Genomic DNA, 18,527 nt, shown 5'->3' with positions numbered 1-18,527 from the left:
AGAAAGTGTTTAGGAAAGACCTTGCGCGATTGGCTGGGAAAATAAAGTGTTAGGGAAAGACCTAGCGCGATTGGCTGGGAAAAGAAAGTGTTAAGGAAAGACCTTGGCGATTGGCTTGGATAAAGAAAGTGTTAAGGAAAGATCTTGGCGATTGGCTTGGATAAAGAAAGTGTTAAGGAAAGACCTTGCGCGATTGGCATTGGTCTAATCAGGTTAGTCCACCAATCCATAATCTCTCACGACACACATGCTGTGCATCCAACGCTACAATGTGACTTATTTTGGGCCAGCTGAGTGTTCAGCGCATCCGAGCTGTGTTGATACTCCATGGACTGTGCAGAACCTGTTCGATGTGATAAAATAATGTTTCTACACTACATTAATCATTGTTGGTGTCAGACCTGGTGGCTCCAGCATCTCAGAAACAGCAGATCTACTGGGATTTTCACGCACTACCATCTCTAGTTACAGGGAACAGCGCGATAAAACATCAGTTGAGCAGCAGTACTGTGGGAAAAACACCTTGTCAATGAGGGGGTGGATGGGTGTAACTTATAAAGTGACAGGTGAGTGTATACAGTAACACAACAGTCCTTACCAGTCCAAACTGAGAGAGCGCCTCCTGTAGGAGGTAGGTCTATCCAGCGTAGTAGCCTTCTCAGGTTTTTGTTGCCTCTCTTTCAGGGACAACCGGTGAGTAAATTTGGAAATGCTTGACTCCACCCTGGGGTGAGAGAACACATACACACAGAATTAGTACTCTGTAAAAAAAATTAAGTTATCAAAATTCAGATGTAGTTGACATCACTCATGTTATAACTATTCCTTATAAATAGAGCTGCAATAACTCCTTGTTTGGGAAACCAAAACAGTGACAAAGTTTCACCAAGAGGATTATCTCTCGAAATTAGGTTGGAGATGTCCCAGCACTGTCACTGTCTAAATTAAAAACAGGAAATGTAATATTTCTTCCCATTCAATTAAGGCTCATTTGATGAGAATTCAGCTCTGGTAATATTGCTGTGGAAACTGCAAGGGGAGCAATCATCGTTTTAATAGCATTTTGGCATCAAGGAGTTACTATTGCCTGAACACAAATGTCTAATAGTTTAACAGAGTATTACAAATTATCTTTTGACAACTTTAAGTTTTTTGGGAATAAAAATATACGTATATAACACTTCCCAAACTAGTTTTTGCAATTGAAAATAAGGTCATCTGATTTGAATGAAAATAAAGCAAAATGCTTGAAATATTGAACTGTGGTTAAAAATCTTCACCTAAGCAAAAATACATGTCTCGTTTAGGAAATCTGTCACTACATATTCAAGCTAATAAAATAAACATTATTGGGATTGTCTTAATTTAGAAATAGAAATATTACTTTTTAAAAATAAACTATTGTTTTGGGCTTAACTGTGCTTCGTGTATGAATATGTATTTTTAACCATTGACCATCTGCTCTGAAAGAAAATCATCCCACAGCTGAATTTGGTTGCCTACGGCTGCCACGGACCATAGACTGCCAGACATGTTGCCTCACGCCTTTACTCAAGCCACATGTTGTACACCTAATCTACCCATTTGTTTCCATTTTATTACGAAACATGATCAAACGTCACTTCGCTCGTGACTCACATATACAGAGAGATCTCCCCTTGACCTTGAGCCAAAAAGTGTTTTAGTCTCCATGGTGAGCTTTATTTGAGACAAACTGAAAGGATGGATGGTGAGAAGCAGCGCTGGCTTTTGAGGCGCACTCCAGAGCTCAAAGACATAACAAAGTGGGCTTAGCTACAGTCATTATGGGGCCATAAGGCTTTACTTGGATCAACCCGAAAAGACCGTCCATCAGGCTACTGTATCTTTAACATAAAAAACAGTAACTGTGACAATGTAGCCAGCTCTAGTCATGGTTAGGGCTAGGTGCAGTGTTTCTCCAGCCCATGTGATGCATACAGGGAAAAAATCCATTCTTTAACCCATCATAATTTTTGCATATTTATATCACCCTTCCTTCTATGTACAACCCCGTTTCTAAAAATGTTGGGATGCTGCATAAAACGCAAATAAAAACAGAATACAATGATATGGAAATAATGTATCCCTCTATTTAAATGAAAATAGTATAAAGACAACATAGCAAATGTTGAAACTGAGAAATTGTATTGTGTTTGGAAAAATACATGCCCAAATGAGGAGGCTAATTGCTATAGTTCTGAAAGTGAAATGTATTCCCATTCTTGCTTGACATACTGTAGGATTGCAGCTGCTCAACAGTTCGGGGTCTACTTTGTCGTATTTTTCGTTTCATGATGCGCCAAATGTTTTCAGTGGGTAAAAGGCCTGGACTGCAGACAGGCCAGTTTAACACCCAGACTCTTTTACTACAGAACCATGCTATTGTAATACATGCAGAACATGGTTTGGCATTGTCTTCATGAAATAAGCAAGGCCTTCTCTGAAAAAAACGTAATCTGGATGGCAGCATATGTTGCTCCAAAACCTGTATATATTGTTCAGCACTAATGGTGCCTTCACGGATGTGCAAGTCACCCATGCCATGTGCACTAATGCACCCCCATACTATCACGGATGCAGGCTTTTGAAACTGTTTGTGATAAGAAGCCAGATGGTCCTTCTCCTCTTTAGTCTGGAGGACGCAGCATTCATGATTCCCAAAAATTATTTCATATTTGAATTTGTCAGACCACTGGACCGTTTTCCACTTCGCCTCAGTCTATCTTAAAACGAGCTCAAGCCCAGAGAAGGCAGTGGTGGTTTTGGATCTGGTTTATATATGTTTCTTCTTTGCATGGTAGAGTTTTAACTTGCATTTGTGGATGAAGCGACATACTTTGTTCAGAGACATTGGTTTTCGGAAGTGTTCCTGAGCCCATGCAGTGATTTCCACTACAGAACTGTGTTTTTAATGCAGTGCCACCTGAGGGCACGAAGATCATAGCCATCTACTGTAATGTTGGTTTTCGGCCTGGTCCCTTGTGTACAGAAATTTCACCAGGTTCTCAGAATTGTGAACCCCTCCCCATCTTTACGTCTGAAAGACCCATCCTCTATGGAATGTTATTTTTATACCTAATCATGTTACTGATCTGTTGCCAATTGACCTAATAAGTTGTGTGATATTCCACCAGGTTAAGTTTTTGCAGCATTACAACTTTTCCAGTCTTTTGTTGCCTCTGTGTCCCAACTATTTTAACACGTGTTGCTGGCATCAAATTCTAAGTGGGCATATATTTACCAGGAAAAAATAATATTTCTCAGTTTCAACATTTTATATATTGTCTTTGTACTATTTTCTATTGAATATAGGGTGTCAATGATTTGTGTCATTGCATTCTAGGGGTGTCATTGCATTCTGTTTTATTTACATTTTACGCAGTGTCCCAACCTTTTGGGAAATGGGGTTTTACAATGGCTCTCAAAACAATTCAGCTCTTTTGGACTTCTCCAAATGTTATAAGAAATGGAAATGAATTTGAAAAGGATTAAATTAGGAGTTTTTGCCACACGTAAAAGTAAATTAATTACAAATGCAAAGCAAATGTATTCACCGATACATATTGTCTATATTTGGTAGAGGCAACTTTGGCAGCAATTACAGCCATGAGTCGATTTGGATAAGACTCCACCAGTTATGCACATTTGGACACAGACATTTTTACCCATACTTCTTTGAATCTCCATCAAGTTGGATGGGATACTTTAGTGAACAGCAATTTTCAACTCTCTCCACAAATTCTCATTTGGGTACCGAATATGTGGAAAGAGTTGAAAATTGCTGTAAGGACTTTGACTGGGCCACTCCAAGACATTGACCTTTTTGTTTTTAAGCCACTCCAGTGTAGCTGTATGTTTGGGGTCATTGTCCTGCTGGAAGATGAATTTTCTCCCACGTCCCAGGTCTCTTGCAGACTTCAGCAGGTTTTCATCCAGGATTTCTCTTTATTGTACCATGCTGCATATATTTTGCCCTCTATTTTCCAAAGATTTCCAGGCCCTGACGCTGACCTGTGCAGTCACTGAAATGCTACATGGTAGGAATGGTGTGTTGTTAGGTTTGGGCCGAACATTGAGCTTAGTATTGAGGACAAAAAGCTATATTTTGGTCTCATCAGACCATCGAATTTGCTTCTACTTAGTCTACTGATCTCCCACATGCGTTCTGGCAAAATGTAGCCAAGATTGGTGTGAGTTTTTTTGCCCCTCTCCCATAAAGGCCAGGAGAATGGCATCTGAATAGTGAGACAGGTGTATTTAACCTGAAATCATGTGAAATACATTAATTGCTAACAGGTGGACTCCACTGACTTCTAAGGACAACTGTTTGCACCACAGCTCATTCAGGTCTGTTATAGCAAAGAAGGTGAATACTTACACTGCGTACACAATTATTAGGCAAAGTGAGTATTTAGGCAAACTGAGTATCTGAAGATTTTGCAAAGGTTTTATGGACAGATGAAATGAGAGTGACTCTTGATGGACCAGATGGATGGGCCTGTGGCCATCACTAATGGACACGGTACCACTTCGAGTTGGGCGCCAGCCAGATGAAGGAGGGGTACTGGTATGGACTGCTATCATTAAGGATGAGGTAGTTGGACTTTTTCGGGTTGAAGATGGACTGAAACTCAACTCCCAGACCTACTGCCAATTTCTGGAAGATACTTTCTCCAAGCAGTGGTACAAGAAGTCCTCAGCATTCAAGAAGGCCATGTTTTTTATGCAGGACGATGCTCCATCACATGCATCCAAGTACTCCACGGCTTGGATAGTAAGCAAAGGGCCTCAAAGATGCCCGAATAATGACCTGGCCCCCTTCCTTATCTGAGTGTATGTACAGTAATCAATTATTTAGAATTTTATATTTGTAACTCATTTAGAACAATTTGGAGATGTCTTTTTGACTTGGACATTATGGACTTTCTGTGTTGATCACTAACTCCAAATAAATTCTGATTTCCTGTTGTAACACAATAAAATGTCCAAGAGTTAGAATAATTTTCAGAGCCTCTGTTTGTAAATACATCAAAGGTGTTCATTGCGCTTTGAGAACAGTGTTTTCCCATCAGTAAACAGCCTCCCCCATTTTTGACTGACCCTGGTAAGCATATTTTCCAGTATGAATCATGTGAGAGGGTCTGGGACTAACCTCCAACAGCAGCCTAATTGATGGGAGATTAAGCTGTGTTACACTGCTGAATTAGATTAGCAACACTGCTTGTGCCCACGTACCGCGGATAACCCCATAACGTCACACAGACTATCAACTGTTAATTTACAAGTCGACATTGACCCGTCGAATGGGGTGCCTACAGGTCTTGGCAGGATGAGATAACGAGAGGGATGAAGGTGATTTAATGACAAAACACACGCAAAGATGACTGTAAAAGAAAATAATTGAAAATAACAGGGCATGTTGGGCTTGGTGGTGATAGGAAGGCAGCCGGCTGCCTTTAACTGTTCACTGACAATGTGTCTGTACTGTGCGTGTGTACGTGGTGGTAGTTTGTAGCGGTAGTGTGTGGTGGTAGTGTGTGGTTGTAGTTTGTGGTGGTTGTTTGTGGTGGTAGTGTGTGGTGGTAGTGTGTAGTGGTAGTTTGTGGTGGTTGTTTGTGGTGGTAGTGTGTGGTGGAAGTGTGTGTCGGTAGTGTGGGGGGGTAGTGTGTGGTATTAGTGTGTGAAGGTAGTGTGTGGCGGCAGATTATGGTGGTAGTGTGTGGTGGTAGTGTGTGGTGGTAGTGTGTGTCGGTAGTGTGTGGTGGTAGTTTGTGGTATTAGTGTGTGGCGGTGGTTTGTGGCGGTAGTGTGTGGCAGCAGTTTATGGTGGTAGTGTGTGGTGGTAGTGTGAGGTGGTAGTTTGTGGTATTAGTGTGTGGTGGTAGTCTGTGGTGTTAGTGTGTGGTGGTAGTGTGTGTCAGTAGTGTGTGGTGGTAGTTTGTGGTGTTAGTGTGTGGTGGTAATTTGTGGTGGTAGTTTGCGGTGGTAGTGTGTGGTATTAGTGTGTGGTGGTAGTTTGTGGTATTAGTGTGTGGTGGTAGTTTGTTTTGGTAGTTTATGGTGGTAGTGTGTGGTGGTAGTGTGTGATGGTAGTGTGTGGTGTTAGTTTGTGGTATTAGTGTGTGGTTGTAGTTTGTGGTGGTAGTGTGTGATGGTAGTGTGTCGTGGTAGTTTGTGGTATTAGTGTGTGGTGGAAGTTTGTGGTGGTAGTGTGTGGTGATAGTGTGTGGTGGTAGTAATAGCGGTAGTGGTGGTAGTACTAGTTGTGGAGGTGGTATTATTGGTGGGGTAATCAACAGAGGGGAATATTACCAACAGCAGGGACTCTCTGGTTCCGGCATGCACACCCCGCCTGCAGCTGTTCCGCATGACATCAAGACTGTGGGCTCCCTGTGATGATGTCATCTCCTTGGAGGGAACTTCAAACCCAACTTGAATGTGTGTGTGTGTGCTGAGTGACTTTCTACCCAGACCTAGTCTATCTGTTGTCCATTTAATGAAATGTCACTGGTTCAGTGTACTGGATGTCCTTAACATGCATTAAGGCTCCTTGGTTAGTGATTCTCTCTATCAGGACTTCCAGGACGGTCCCTTGTGCCTCCAATATGGCATAGTAGAATGTATGAGAATGTCTCAAACACATGTACTAAATCGCACACACAAACACACACACAGCATATTTTAGGCAGACTCAACGGCTTTGGTAAGGATCTAGTCTGTTCACCTCCTCTCTCTCACCCACATGATATACACTCACCTAAAGGATTATTAGGAACACCTGTTCAATTTCTCATTAATGCAATTATCTAATCAACTAATCACATGGCAGTTGCTTCAATGCATTTATGGGTGTGGTCCTGGTCAAGACAATCTCCTGAATTCCAAACTGAATGTCAGAATGGGAAAGAAAGGTGATTTAAGCAATTTTGAGCGTGGCATGGTTGTTGGTGCCAGACGGGCCGGTCTGAGTATTTCACAATCTGCTCAGTTACTGGGATTTTCACGCACAACCATTTCTAGGGTTTACAAAGAATGGTGTGAAGAGGGAAAAACATCCAGTATGCGGCAGTCCTGTGGGCGAAAATGCCTTGTTGATGCTAGAGGTCAGAGGAGAATGGGCCGACTGATTCAAGCTGATAGAAGAGCAACTTTGACTGAAATAACCACTCATTACAACCGAGGTATGCAGCAAAGCATTTGTGAAACCACAACACGCACAACCTTGAGGCGGATGGGCTACAACAGCAGAAGGCCCCACCGGGTACCACTCATCTCCACTACAAATAGGAAAAAGAGGCTACAATTTGCACGAGCTCACCAAAATTGGACAGTTGAAGACTGGAAGAATGTTGCCTGGTCTGATGAGTCTCGATTTCTGTTGAGACATTCAGATGCTAGAGTCAGAATTTGGCGTAAACAGAATGAGAACATGGATCCATCATGCCTTGTTACCACTGTGCAGGCTGGTGGTGGTGGTGTAATGGTGTGGGGGATGTTTTCTTGGCACACTTTAGGCCCCTTAGTGCCAATTGGGCATCGTTTAAATGCCACGGCCTACCTGAGCATTGTTTCTGACCATGCCATCCCTTTATGACCACCATGTACCCATCCTCTGATGGCTACTTCCAACAGGATAATGCACCATGTCACAAAGCTCAAATCATTTCAAATTGGTTTCGTGAACATGACAATGAGTTCACTGTACTGAAATGGCCCCCACAGTCCCCAGATCTCAACCCAATATAGCATCTTTGGGATGTGGTGGAACGGGAGCTTTGTGCCCTGGATGTGCAGCCCACAAATCTCCATCAACTGCAAGATGCTCTCCTATCAATATGGGCCAACATTTGTAAAGAATGCTTTCAGCACCTTGTTGAATCAATGCCACGTAGAATTAAGGCAGTTCTGAAGGCAAAAGGGGGTCAAACACAGTATTAGTATGGTGTTCCTAATAATCCTTTAGGTGAGTGTATGTCAGTTATACACCAACCAACATCGTTAGAGCACATTTGCGGTCACTATGACAAGTCTAATGTCACTTTTCCTCAGTTTTTCTGTTTCCATGGCAGCAATAAAATCGTGAAATCATTTTGAAGCGTCAGTGTCCATGACTACTCCGGCTGTTCAGTATATCCTGTCCTTTCACCAAGACTATCATCACCGGTGCACTTTGACCTTGCTCTGAGCTGTAGTTCAGTTGTTCAGTCTAATGTTGAGTCTCTAAATAATGTAGCTTATGTAGCTTATTGGTTTTAAAACGCAGTGGTACAATTGTTTGTACAATTGTTTGTACCACTAGTAAATATTAAAGCTCCACAAATAAATCATCACCCCAGCATTTCTGTCATTAATTTTTTTGTGGCTGGCTGCTTTTGTCAACTGCTTGACAGCCGCGAGGTAACTGTTATAAGCAAGATGTAATGTGCTAACGGCTGCAGCAGCCACAAACACTTCTCCTGTTCAAGGAGAGGCTGGTTGTGTAGGCCAATGTTTTAGTAATGGATGGACAGTACCAGAAGAGATGTTCTAGTGATCCTGTTCATTAAATCATATGCTGGGCATGGAGAATCCTGCATAATACTTAAATGAAAATGCAAGGCTGGATGTGTTTTTGTCAAACATCAGATCATACACCTGATGCCACCGCACATACAAGATCCGTTCCCAAATGATTTGGATTTGATACCTTATAGTTGTCAAACCTAATGATTTATATTAGTCATTTTGCGCCATGCTTGGTTTTTAATTAGTGGCAAGGCAGACTAATTCATTCCTTTCTTTTTTGTGATTAACTGCCTCTTCCAATGTTGCGGTCGGGCTGTAATGAGTGGGTTGTATTTTTGTATATTTTGGAGAAGCTGGTTCTTTGTTTCATCTTAAGTTCAGCCCTATCTCATGTCTGCTGACTGCGCTCAGAAACAAAACGCACGCGCCCACATACACGTGTGCGCACACATAAACACCAGATTATTGTTATTATGATGGCAATCCCCTCTCTCCTTCAGTCCAGGAACATATCCTAAAGTGTTTCATTAGCCAAACAAAAAGGCTTTCAATGCCCTAATCATAAAGACCAGGGCCAAGCTATGAACATATCTAATTAAACCGTCCTCAAAGAAAGGCTTGTTTTCCATGGATTCGTCCCAAATGACATCCTATTCCATATAGTGCACTACATTTTCGTACTTCTATAGTGCACTACTTGAGAGCTACACTACAGGGCCTGTGTAGCTCTGAATACGGCGCCATTTAGGACACAGGCCATCGCTTTCTTCTTCCAAACCGACGTCTGGAATCTCTAGACCAGTACGTTGATTTCTCAACATGGCCGACTGTGCCTTAATTTCACTTGGACAAGAGCTAGAAAAGTCTAATAAAATATATTGAGATTTCTGAGCTAACAAGCAGTATAATATTTCCCAAATAATTCAATGACTGAGCCATGGTGTGGAATGTTTGTATTGGAGTGTCGCTGGAGTGGCCTGTGTCAGCAGTACAGGGGGTGAGTTGTTAGAGTTGAGGGCACATTGACCGAATTAGGCTGCTGTGATTCCCATGTTCTCAACACCACATCTTACACAGGTATTAATGGACTTATTTCTCATTCAATTGACTTTGATTTGACTTTCCTGAGAAAACGGACAACCACAAACTTAGAACATGAGATAACATTCCAAAGAAAGTGACATCCATTTCTAATGGGGAGTCAGTTCACTTCCTGGATTGATGAAAATATAACCTGTTATATGTTGCATTGAGTAAAAGCAGGTTACAGGATATTACATGTTACACCATGACCTCCCGTGCTACAATAAAGGTTAAATAAAAATAAAATGTTACAACATGTTATATCATGTCACAGCACATTACATCATCAATGTGTTCAAAATATGTTGCAGCATGTTACTTTTGTAATAGCTACTGCTGTCAAACAATTAAAAACAGGGATGTATCTTTTTATTTTATGCCTATCACCTCTCCTGAGCAAAGTGTGTGAAACAAAACAATGGAAATGAAACTAAACAAATATTTTTCATTATGATCAAAATAAACTTGATCATAAGGCCTAATAAACATAGTGTTTTAGTTCCATTGTATTTTTATCTGCAATACATTAAAAAATATTAATATTTTTTTACCATAAATCAGTAGTTTTGCTATATAGCCCATTTGGTTACTTTGCATTGAAACAGATGGAATAGGTGGCATTCAAACAACTTATACAGTTACACTTACATTATACTACAATGAGGACACATTCTTTTTAAATGTGATGCCTAAAATAAAAAAATACAGTTAGTGTTATGGGTGCAACAACTAATTTATCACGTTGACAATACAAATATTAATAATTTCGTTGTAGATTCATTATCAAACACCTACAAACCATTTTTTTATTTGTTAATTAATATAAATTATTACACTCATGTTTACAATCAGTTGCTTTAAGCACACATTTAGGATTTCTCCACAATTTCAAGTGTATTTATGTGAATTTTCCTGGAATGTTTTTCAGTTGCAAAATGTAAGTTATTTAGAATGTTATCTTAAAAATGAATATAATTAAATCCTTTTTAATTCTTGTGGAAAACTGACATTTTTAGCAATACATCTGGGGGTGGGCTTATTTGGAACATGTGATGGCAATTTCATCAATCAGAACTCTTAAAGGAGAAAGTACAGAGACAAAATTCTCTTGGCACAATTTAATAGTGTATTTGCAAATAGAAAGACGCGTCAAACGCTTACGAACATAATCATCCACAGAGTCTCTAACTTAAGAAGGGGACTCAGTCCTTTAATCAGTGAGAATACATTGGTTAGAGAAATTTCCACAACAAACACTGATGGGGTTAACGGGTACGCTTGTTTCACATTAAGCCCAGTTTCATAAAATATCTTTACCTGGCATGAAATATTGGTGTATGCAAATTCATGAAACTTCAAATGGGAAATTCATCTTTAATTTTAACTCCACATTGTTTTGAAAATAAATTGGCGTTATATATAAGAAATGTCTAAAACTTAGATTTTGGAGGGCTAACGGGTAAGCCTAACTTCTCTAATACCTAAGGAGCAGATGGATGCCTCCTATACTGTCCTGCAATGCTAGCCCTTTCACTGTGGCATGCGTCGCCTATTGGTTGACAAGCAAGCAAAACAACATGGAGTTCTATTTGCACTGTGTATGTTCTCCCTCCTTTTCCAGAACAGCCGGATACAAAAAAATCCCATGGAGCAGAAAAGACTGATTTGCCTCTGATCCTTCTATCCCCGGTACCCTCTCGATGGCTTCCCGCAGCGCTTTCTTTAACGCCAATGCCCTGTTCCTCCCTTTTGAAGTGCAGCCCGTTCACTCTGTGTTTGGAGGGAGATAAATGATGTATGAATGACGGACCGGCAGTCAAATTAGAGGTGGAATGGGCCGACAGGCTTCTACATAGCGCACCAAGCCAGGGGCCCATTAGAGGGGGAAACGAAAGGAGAAAAAGAAGCAGAATGAGCAACTTTCTTCATCAGGGCTCTCTCTCACTTGATCTTATTTTTGATCTCTCTCTCTGTTCATAAGTTAACGAAGGAAATGTGATTGGAAGAAAGGGACTGAGCTGCGGACAGTTTAATGGAGAGCATGTTGGATGTTGGAGGCGATAAATATGAGGATTGAACACACACACACACACACACACAAAAACACACAGGGTTTGACGATGGGATAACACACAGGAAGCACACGCACACCACATACAGGACAGACAAACACTCTCACAAACGCACACACACACACACACACACACACACACACATCAAATAGTGGATCGGTATATAGGCGCTTATGTCATTTGTTAGATTATGTTTCAGAAGCAGTAGTATAAGACAAATATTCTGTTAGTGTCTACATTCATCTTCATTTGATCAAGACGTCTTTAAGAACTGAATGTCTCAGACTTAACATGTTTTTAGTGCAGCTGAAACCATGCTTTGGTCAAACAGTATTATTCTCATGAATCCTATAATCGAAGTGTTTGTCTTGCCCCTGGTTGGGCACTAATTCTGTACTGGGTGACCTACTCTACTATCCCCATGTGTTCTCAGATTGTATAATGTTTTTTTAATAAAATTGCAGGAGGAAAACAGCCTTGGGCGCTTCATCCCCTGGCCCATGTTGAAGACAGGATGGACTCAGATTTCTTTACGATTTGTATTTCTTAACTGTCAATAGCCTATTGAGCTCAATGCCAACTCTATAGTCCTATTATGACAGTAAATATAGCAAATATAGTGGAATTGTAATCCAAACTCCATGATATTCAACGGCATAAGTTGCAAGAGAAATATGAAGTCATGCATTGCTGTAAGTATGAGGAAACAAATAATTTGTTGAATACCTGAGAGGTATCAATTATATGACAACATTATTGGTTGGTTCTACCAACTGTAAATGTTAGTGGAACTGATGAAACCAGGGAATATGTTAGTCTGTAGCCCTGTAGTAGTAATGATGACTCCAGTAGGTATTAATTCAGGAGAACACAGTTAATAATTAGCAATATAGCCTAAAATTGTCATTTTGATTTAACAACACACATTATAAGGCCTAAACAAACATGCGGACAACAAAAGAAGAATAGTGACAGCAGAAAATATGCAGGGACAAGACAGCACAACAGGGAAAAGGCTAAGACACAGTGAAGTGATAACTTCCTCAGGTGGTGATCTTTCCTTGTCGTATTTGTTTTAAACATGAGCTGGTTAAAAAAGAGGGCGGAGTGTCCAAAGTCCCTGGCTCAGATCACCTATCCCACATTGCCAATGTGCCAGCATGCCTTCCAGTTTATAAGTAGGGTGTGAAACGGGTAGGGTCACTTTAAATTTGAGGCCAATCAGGACAAGATAAAACGTTTATATAAACACATGTATTCTACCGATGCACCTATACAAAACATTGTTGGCCAATATTGACTGCCAATATTCATATAAAACAATCAACCGGTGTCAATAATACCAATACATATAAAGCTTCAGATGATGCTTCTAATTTCAACAAATGCAAATAACATCTTACAGAATTACTTTCTACATGTTATCCAATAAAATCTCAACGAAAACAAGCACAAAAAATACTATACAGAAATACAAAGTATTTTGATTAACTTGCTTGTCTGCAATAACGAGCAGTACATCTCTCCCTCTGCATCAAACCCAGGTTTAGTCTTTTAACCATTTTGGAACTAATTTACATAATATTTTCTTCCATCAGGGAGGGAATTTTGTGATTTTAGGACAAGGCTACATGACCTAAAGGGGATGTTAAATTTGTGAGGGCACCAAGGGCATCGACCATTGAATTTTTATGTAAGTAATATAACATAAATAAAAGAACCATGGTGTCTCAAACATTATGATCAACCATCATTTCTTAATAGACAAAATAGGTTTGACATAAAATAAATGTATTCCATGTAGTAACGCGGTATTGCAAAATTGTGATCCAGACACTTAATGTGGCATTGTGTAGGAGCATTGTGTAGAATATAAACTATAAAAAAAAGATTATTTGAAACATTAACTTAAAACTGCAGGTGTCTACTGGTCGTTTTGCTTGTTTTAATGCTAGTATTACAATACAAATCTTACATAATATCTGAAGTATATGTCATCTTTCATTCGGGTAGCCTACTGTAGGATACAGTCTGTACACAAGACTATTAAACAAATTATAGATATACCTAGAAAACAGCTATAGCAGATTGTGTGTGCGCGCTATAAATCGCATCCTCCGTACTCAAACCTCCGTACTCAAGGTTTTGATAAAGAAATAACGCTAGTTATCACGAGCTTTCGCAGTACAATGTTTTAGAATTCAAATTGGTAATCTCGTGACCAAAAATAGACTAAATTCGTTAAGCACGTGCAATCTCTGTAACTCGCGCAAAGTAAAGATATTTATTTAACATTCGGACAAGTCTACATTCTCCTGGTTGGGAATTTCTTCTCTTGTCACTAACAAGCGGACAAGCATTAGGCCCCACAATGCATGGATTTAAATTATGTAAATAAGGTATTTGAATAGAGATTTCAATAGAGAATAAATAATCAGAATAAAACAATAGGACACATGTGTAGAAGTGAAGGAATGTATGCTTGTTATGTTTAGATTACAAAAGACATCTGTTTATCCGTACACAGGAAGTCACGTTTAGTCAAAGCGCGACAGTGATCAGCCAACGGGCTTCCAGTACTGTGATGTGTATTCTGGACTGTGATGTCTATAAAGTAGAGGACAACCGGAAGTTTCTTTGAGAAGATATCGAGTTTGTCAGACTGAGTAAGATCGAGTATGTAACATCATGAGTATCAAATGCTGCGATAAATAACTGAATGACTCTCTCCATTGACAACTGGGTACCCGATCATTAATTCACCACTATACGAACGGCTGATTTCTAACACATGACTTCAACCAAAAATACAGGACCAGACTGAATGCAGAATCACACAATAGCAAAACCGCTTGGAAATAATTAGTCGTTTTAAAGCAATACTTATATATATTTTACTTTCAAATTTTTTGTTCTAGGCCATCCATGCATCCCGCTAAACTTTTCTGTGTCTTATCACATTGCTTGTTCCAGCCGGTTTGCTGGAACCAGCTCTCTAAATGGGGAACTCTTCTTTAAATAACAAGAACTGAGCTTGCAGGTGCCCGGCCTGCCACAAGAAGTCACTAGAGTGCAACCTGTCAAGGCAAACCAGTCCCACATTTCTCCCAGTAACTTAGGTGCTGCTGAGCCAATGTGCACCACCCCTTCGTGGGACATTCCAGTTGCTGTCAGTATTTTCTAACTGAGAGACAATATCAGGTTCCCTCTGGTTTTCTGAAAATGACTTTTCAAAAGAAAAATGTATCTTCAAAATTGCAACCCGTGTTTTGACACAAGACTTACAATCTCACAATTTTCACTAATACGTTTAGTCGCTCCAAAAGGCTTTTCCATTTCATGTAACGTAAATGTGCTATACAGAGAACATATTCGTAATACAAACTTTTAAAAGTCTGACTACTCCCTCTTCAGAGGATGGCTCCACCACAACTTTAAATCCAGAAACATGTCATGCTATTTCTTAGAAGTCCTTTCACACATCTTTTAAATCTTTGAAATCCTCTCTTCACAATAAATTTCAACACAAACTTTTGACCCTGTTCCAAAGCATGGGCCTGGGGTGAGACAAAACAACTGCAGCGTTCTAATTGACCCTGACAACATGCCCAACGTTTCACAATCAAATGGCAACATGCAGCAGTGTGTTTCAACACGTCCAATTGGAACAAATAGGAGACTGGCTCTCCAATGCAACAGCTGTCATCATTCAGAGGTGGGTTCCCAGTCGTTCTATCTGTCGGTCTGCCTGCCCATTCAGAGGTGGGTTCCCAGTCGTTCTATCTGTCGGTCTGCCTGCCCATTCAGAGGTGGGTTCCCAGTCGTTCTATCTGTCGGTCTGCCTGTCCATTCAGAGGTGGGTTCCCAGTCGTTCTATCTGTCGGTCTGCCTGCCCATTCAGAGGTGGGTTCCCAGTCGTTCTATCTGTCGGTCTGCCTGCCCATTCAGAGGTGGGTTCCCAGTCGTTCTATCTGTCGGTCTGCCTGCCCATTCAGAGGTGGGTTCCCAGTCATTCTGTCTGTTTGTCTGCCTGTCCATTCAGAGGTGGGTTCCCAGTCGTTCTGTCTGTTTGTCTGCCTGTCCATTCATCTTCTATGTGTTGTTTGTCTGTCCATTAACCTTCTATTTCTTGTCTGTCTATCCATAAATCTTTAATGTCTTGTCTGTCTGTTTTGTTCTTCTGCCTGTCTGTCTGTCGGCTCTGGCTTGTGGACCCCCCGGCCTTAGGGGTGAAGGAGGGATGGAGAAGAGGAGAGTGTGTTTGCTCCTCGTCTTCCTCCTTCTCAGCTCTTCAACTCACTGGCTTCATGAGTGTGTGTGTGTGTGTAGCGGGGGGGTAGGGGGGCTTGTGGAGGCCCTCTGGTATGCTGTTTACGAGGAGAGTGTGGCTCCCACACTGCAGCAGGCAGACAGGACACCCCACTTTTCCCAAGCCCACAATTGAGACCGGCGTCAAGATTCCAATCAGGGTCGAGTCTGCAGACTACGGGGATTATTTATGCTGGAAGAGGAGAGGGCGGCTGGAGAAGACCCATAAGAGGGGCGTGGGCTTGTATGTGTGTATGTGTGTGACCGTGAAGGCATGTTTGTGTACTTGCGTGTGTTTGAAAAGGGATCTTGGAGTTCCACTCACAAAAAGAAAATAAGTTCTATGCATCTTATATACTGTCTAAGTATAAATATACTGTCTGTATAAATATATGCAGCTAGTCTCACATGGAGTGGGTCCGTGTGTCTCTGATTTTGAGTGTGTGTGTGTGTGTGTGTGTGTGTGCTTGGTAGCTCCCACTGTGTGGCTGACATTTGCCTGGTCTTCAGTGGCAATGACCTGATGCCCTGCTGGAGCTATGAGTTACATCATGAAAAGATGAATGAGACGCGACGCTCAAAGGGGAGCGCGCGCACGCTCGTGTGTGTGTCGTGTGTGTGTTCAGCAAGGGAAGGGCGGGGGATCAGTCGGCGGCGTTTCATTTGAGGCGACATCTGAAAGGCCGATTTCATGCGTGTGTGTGACCTAATCTGTGAGGTGTGTGAGAAAGGGCCTGTCCAGGGCTTGGGAGAGCTTGTGGCGGTCGCCTCACTGACACCTTCATGCTGCAAGGTCATTATTCCACACAAACACACGGGCACAAATGCATGAATGCAAACACACCTCTAAACAAAAACACACACGGACACAAATGCATGAATGCACACACACCTCTAAACAAAAACACATACGGACACAAATGCATGAATGCACACACACCTCTAAACAAAAACACATACGGACACAAATGCATGAATGCAAACACACCTCTAAACAAAAACACACACGGACACAAATGCATGAATGCACACACACCTCTAAACAAAAACACATACGGACACAAATGCATGAATGCACACACACCTCTAAACAAAAACACACACGGACACAAATGCATGAATGCACACACACCTCTAAACAAAAACACATACGGACGGTCACTGTTCCAGAAGACAATCGCCCGCTACGTGTTTCCCCCGCCCGCTCTCTTTCTCCACTCTCCTTGTCCCCTCTTCACCTCCCCATGTCCCTCCTCTTTCCATTTCTCCTCTCCCTGTTCCACACCAGAAGGTTGGAGTTGAAGGCACACTGATACACATTGATCAGCCAATGGAAAGGCAGCGATATTGCTTTCCCTCTCATCTATAAAGGCTAAAAGAGCCCTGTACGGATGAAGCTCTCCAATGGTGTTCACTCTTAAGAGGCAAGTCACTGGTTCTCCTTTGATTTCTTAACACGGTCTGGTCATTATCACAAGTAGGCCTTTAGTGCTTGAAATGCCTGCATGTAATGGAAGGACAACAGCCTCATGACAAAGTCTACTTCAAATCAGCTTGATAGCCTGGGTTGCTCTGTGTGTGTGTGTGTGTGTAATGTGGCCAGAATGGAGGAGGAAGAGGAGATCCTAGGATTTGCGTGAGCATCAACGAATGCGTATATATTTCCATTGATAAATCACAGCCATACTATATTTCTAATATTTTGTTTCTTCTTTGGAATAAACTCTGAAAATAAGTAGGATATTATTTTGTGCTCCTATACTGTAGCCTACCCACTGTCAAACAGGCATAGTCTCTTACCGTCTTTTTATGAAATCATAGTTGGCTGAATGAATGATGGATTAATGGGGATACTTGTTGTAATCTTATGGTGGCAGTCATGTCGGAAAAATACACATTTCCTGCATTCTAATTATGATTAGACCTAAAATATGAAAGTACACTGAGCAAACAGCATTGAGATCACTTGACCTACAGTAAAAACAATTTGTTCCATCAAGACTTTTCAATTATTTTGTTACCATTACCACATCACTCACTATGGATCGAACAACTCCATTGGCCCCCGAAAGAACAGAGTTAGTTTGCAACAAAGTGCTTCTACCGCTAGAGGTCTAAATTGAGAAATACCCACTTAAGCGGGAAAAGTGACGCACGCAACGTTACAAGTATTTCTTCCGTGCGCACACCTATGAATCTCCTGTAAAAAAAAACACAAAACCAAGTACACACACACACACACACACACAAACACATTTATGGCCAGGGTGCCTTCCCAAAACAATCGGCTTCTCTGCCTGTGAAGAGCTTTGGCATCATCAGTGCGCTTGGGAAGTTCTGAACCATTGGAGTTGCACTGCGGCCAAACCCACATCACAGACAGCCGCTGCATGGGGCTTTGCAACAAGTCCGTTACACACACACACACACACACATACACACACACACACACACACACACCCTGAAGGCTCCCTAGACTAACTTCTCCATCCATGGCGTGTACTGTAAATACTCCAATATATATTTACATAGCATTTT

The 18,527-nt window shown here is 41.3% G+C and overlaps 1 protein-coding gene across 3 annotated transcripts in view; it reads right to left on the bottom strand.

Annotated features, from left to right (window-relative positions):
• Window positions 1-18,527, bottom strand: part of LOC105031631 (ankyrin repeat and fibronectin type-III domain-containing protein 1) — a 204,176-nt gene that overhangs the window by 47,657 nt on the left and 137,992 nt on the right. For all 3 annotated transcript variants that reach the window (XM_020046506.2, XM_020046505.2, XM_013133847.2), the window contains one exon: window positions 599-724. In XM_020046506.2, coding sequence (XP_019902065.2) covers window positions 599-724 — 126 coding nt within the window. The remainder of the gene's footprint in view (window positions 1-598; window positions 725-18,527) is intronic.

Source organism: Esox lucius, chromosome 5 (genome assembly GCF_011004845.1).
Source record: "Esox lucius isolate fEsoLuc1 chromosome 5, fEsoLuc1.pri, whole genome shotgun sequence".
NCBI classification, from domain to species: Eukaryota; Metazoa; Chordata; class Actinopteri; order Esociformes; family Esocidae; genus Esox; species Esox lucius.
The sequence above is the reverse complement of the archived record's forward strand: the minus strand, read 5'-3'. Positions and strand labels throughout refer to the sequence as shown.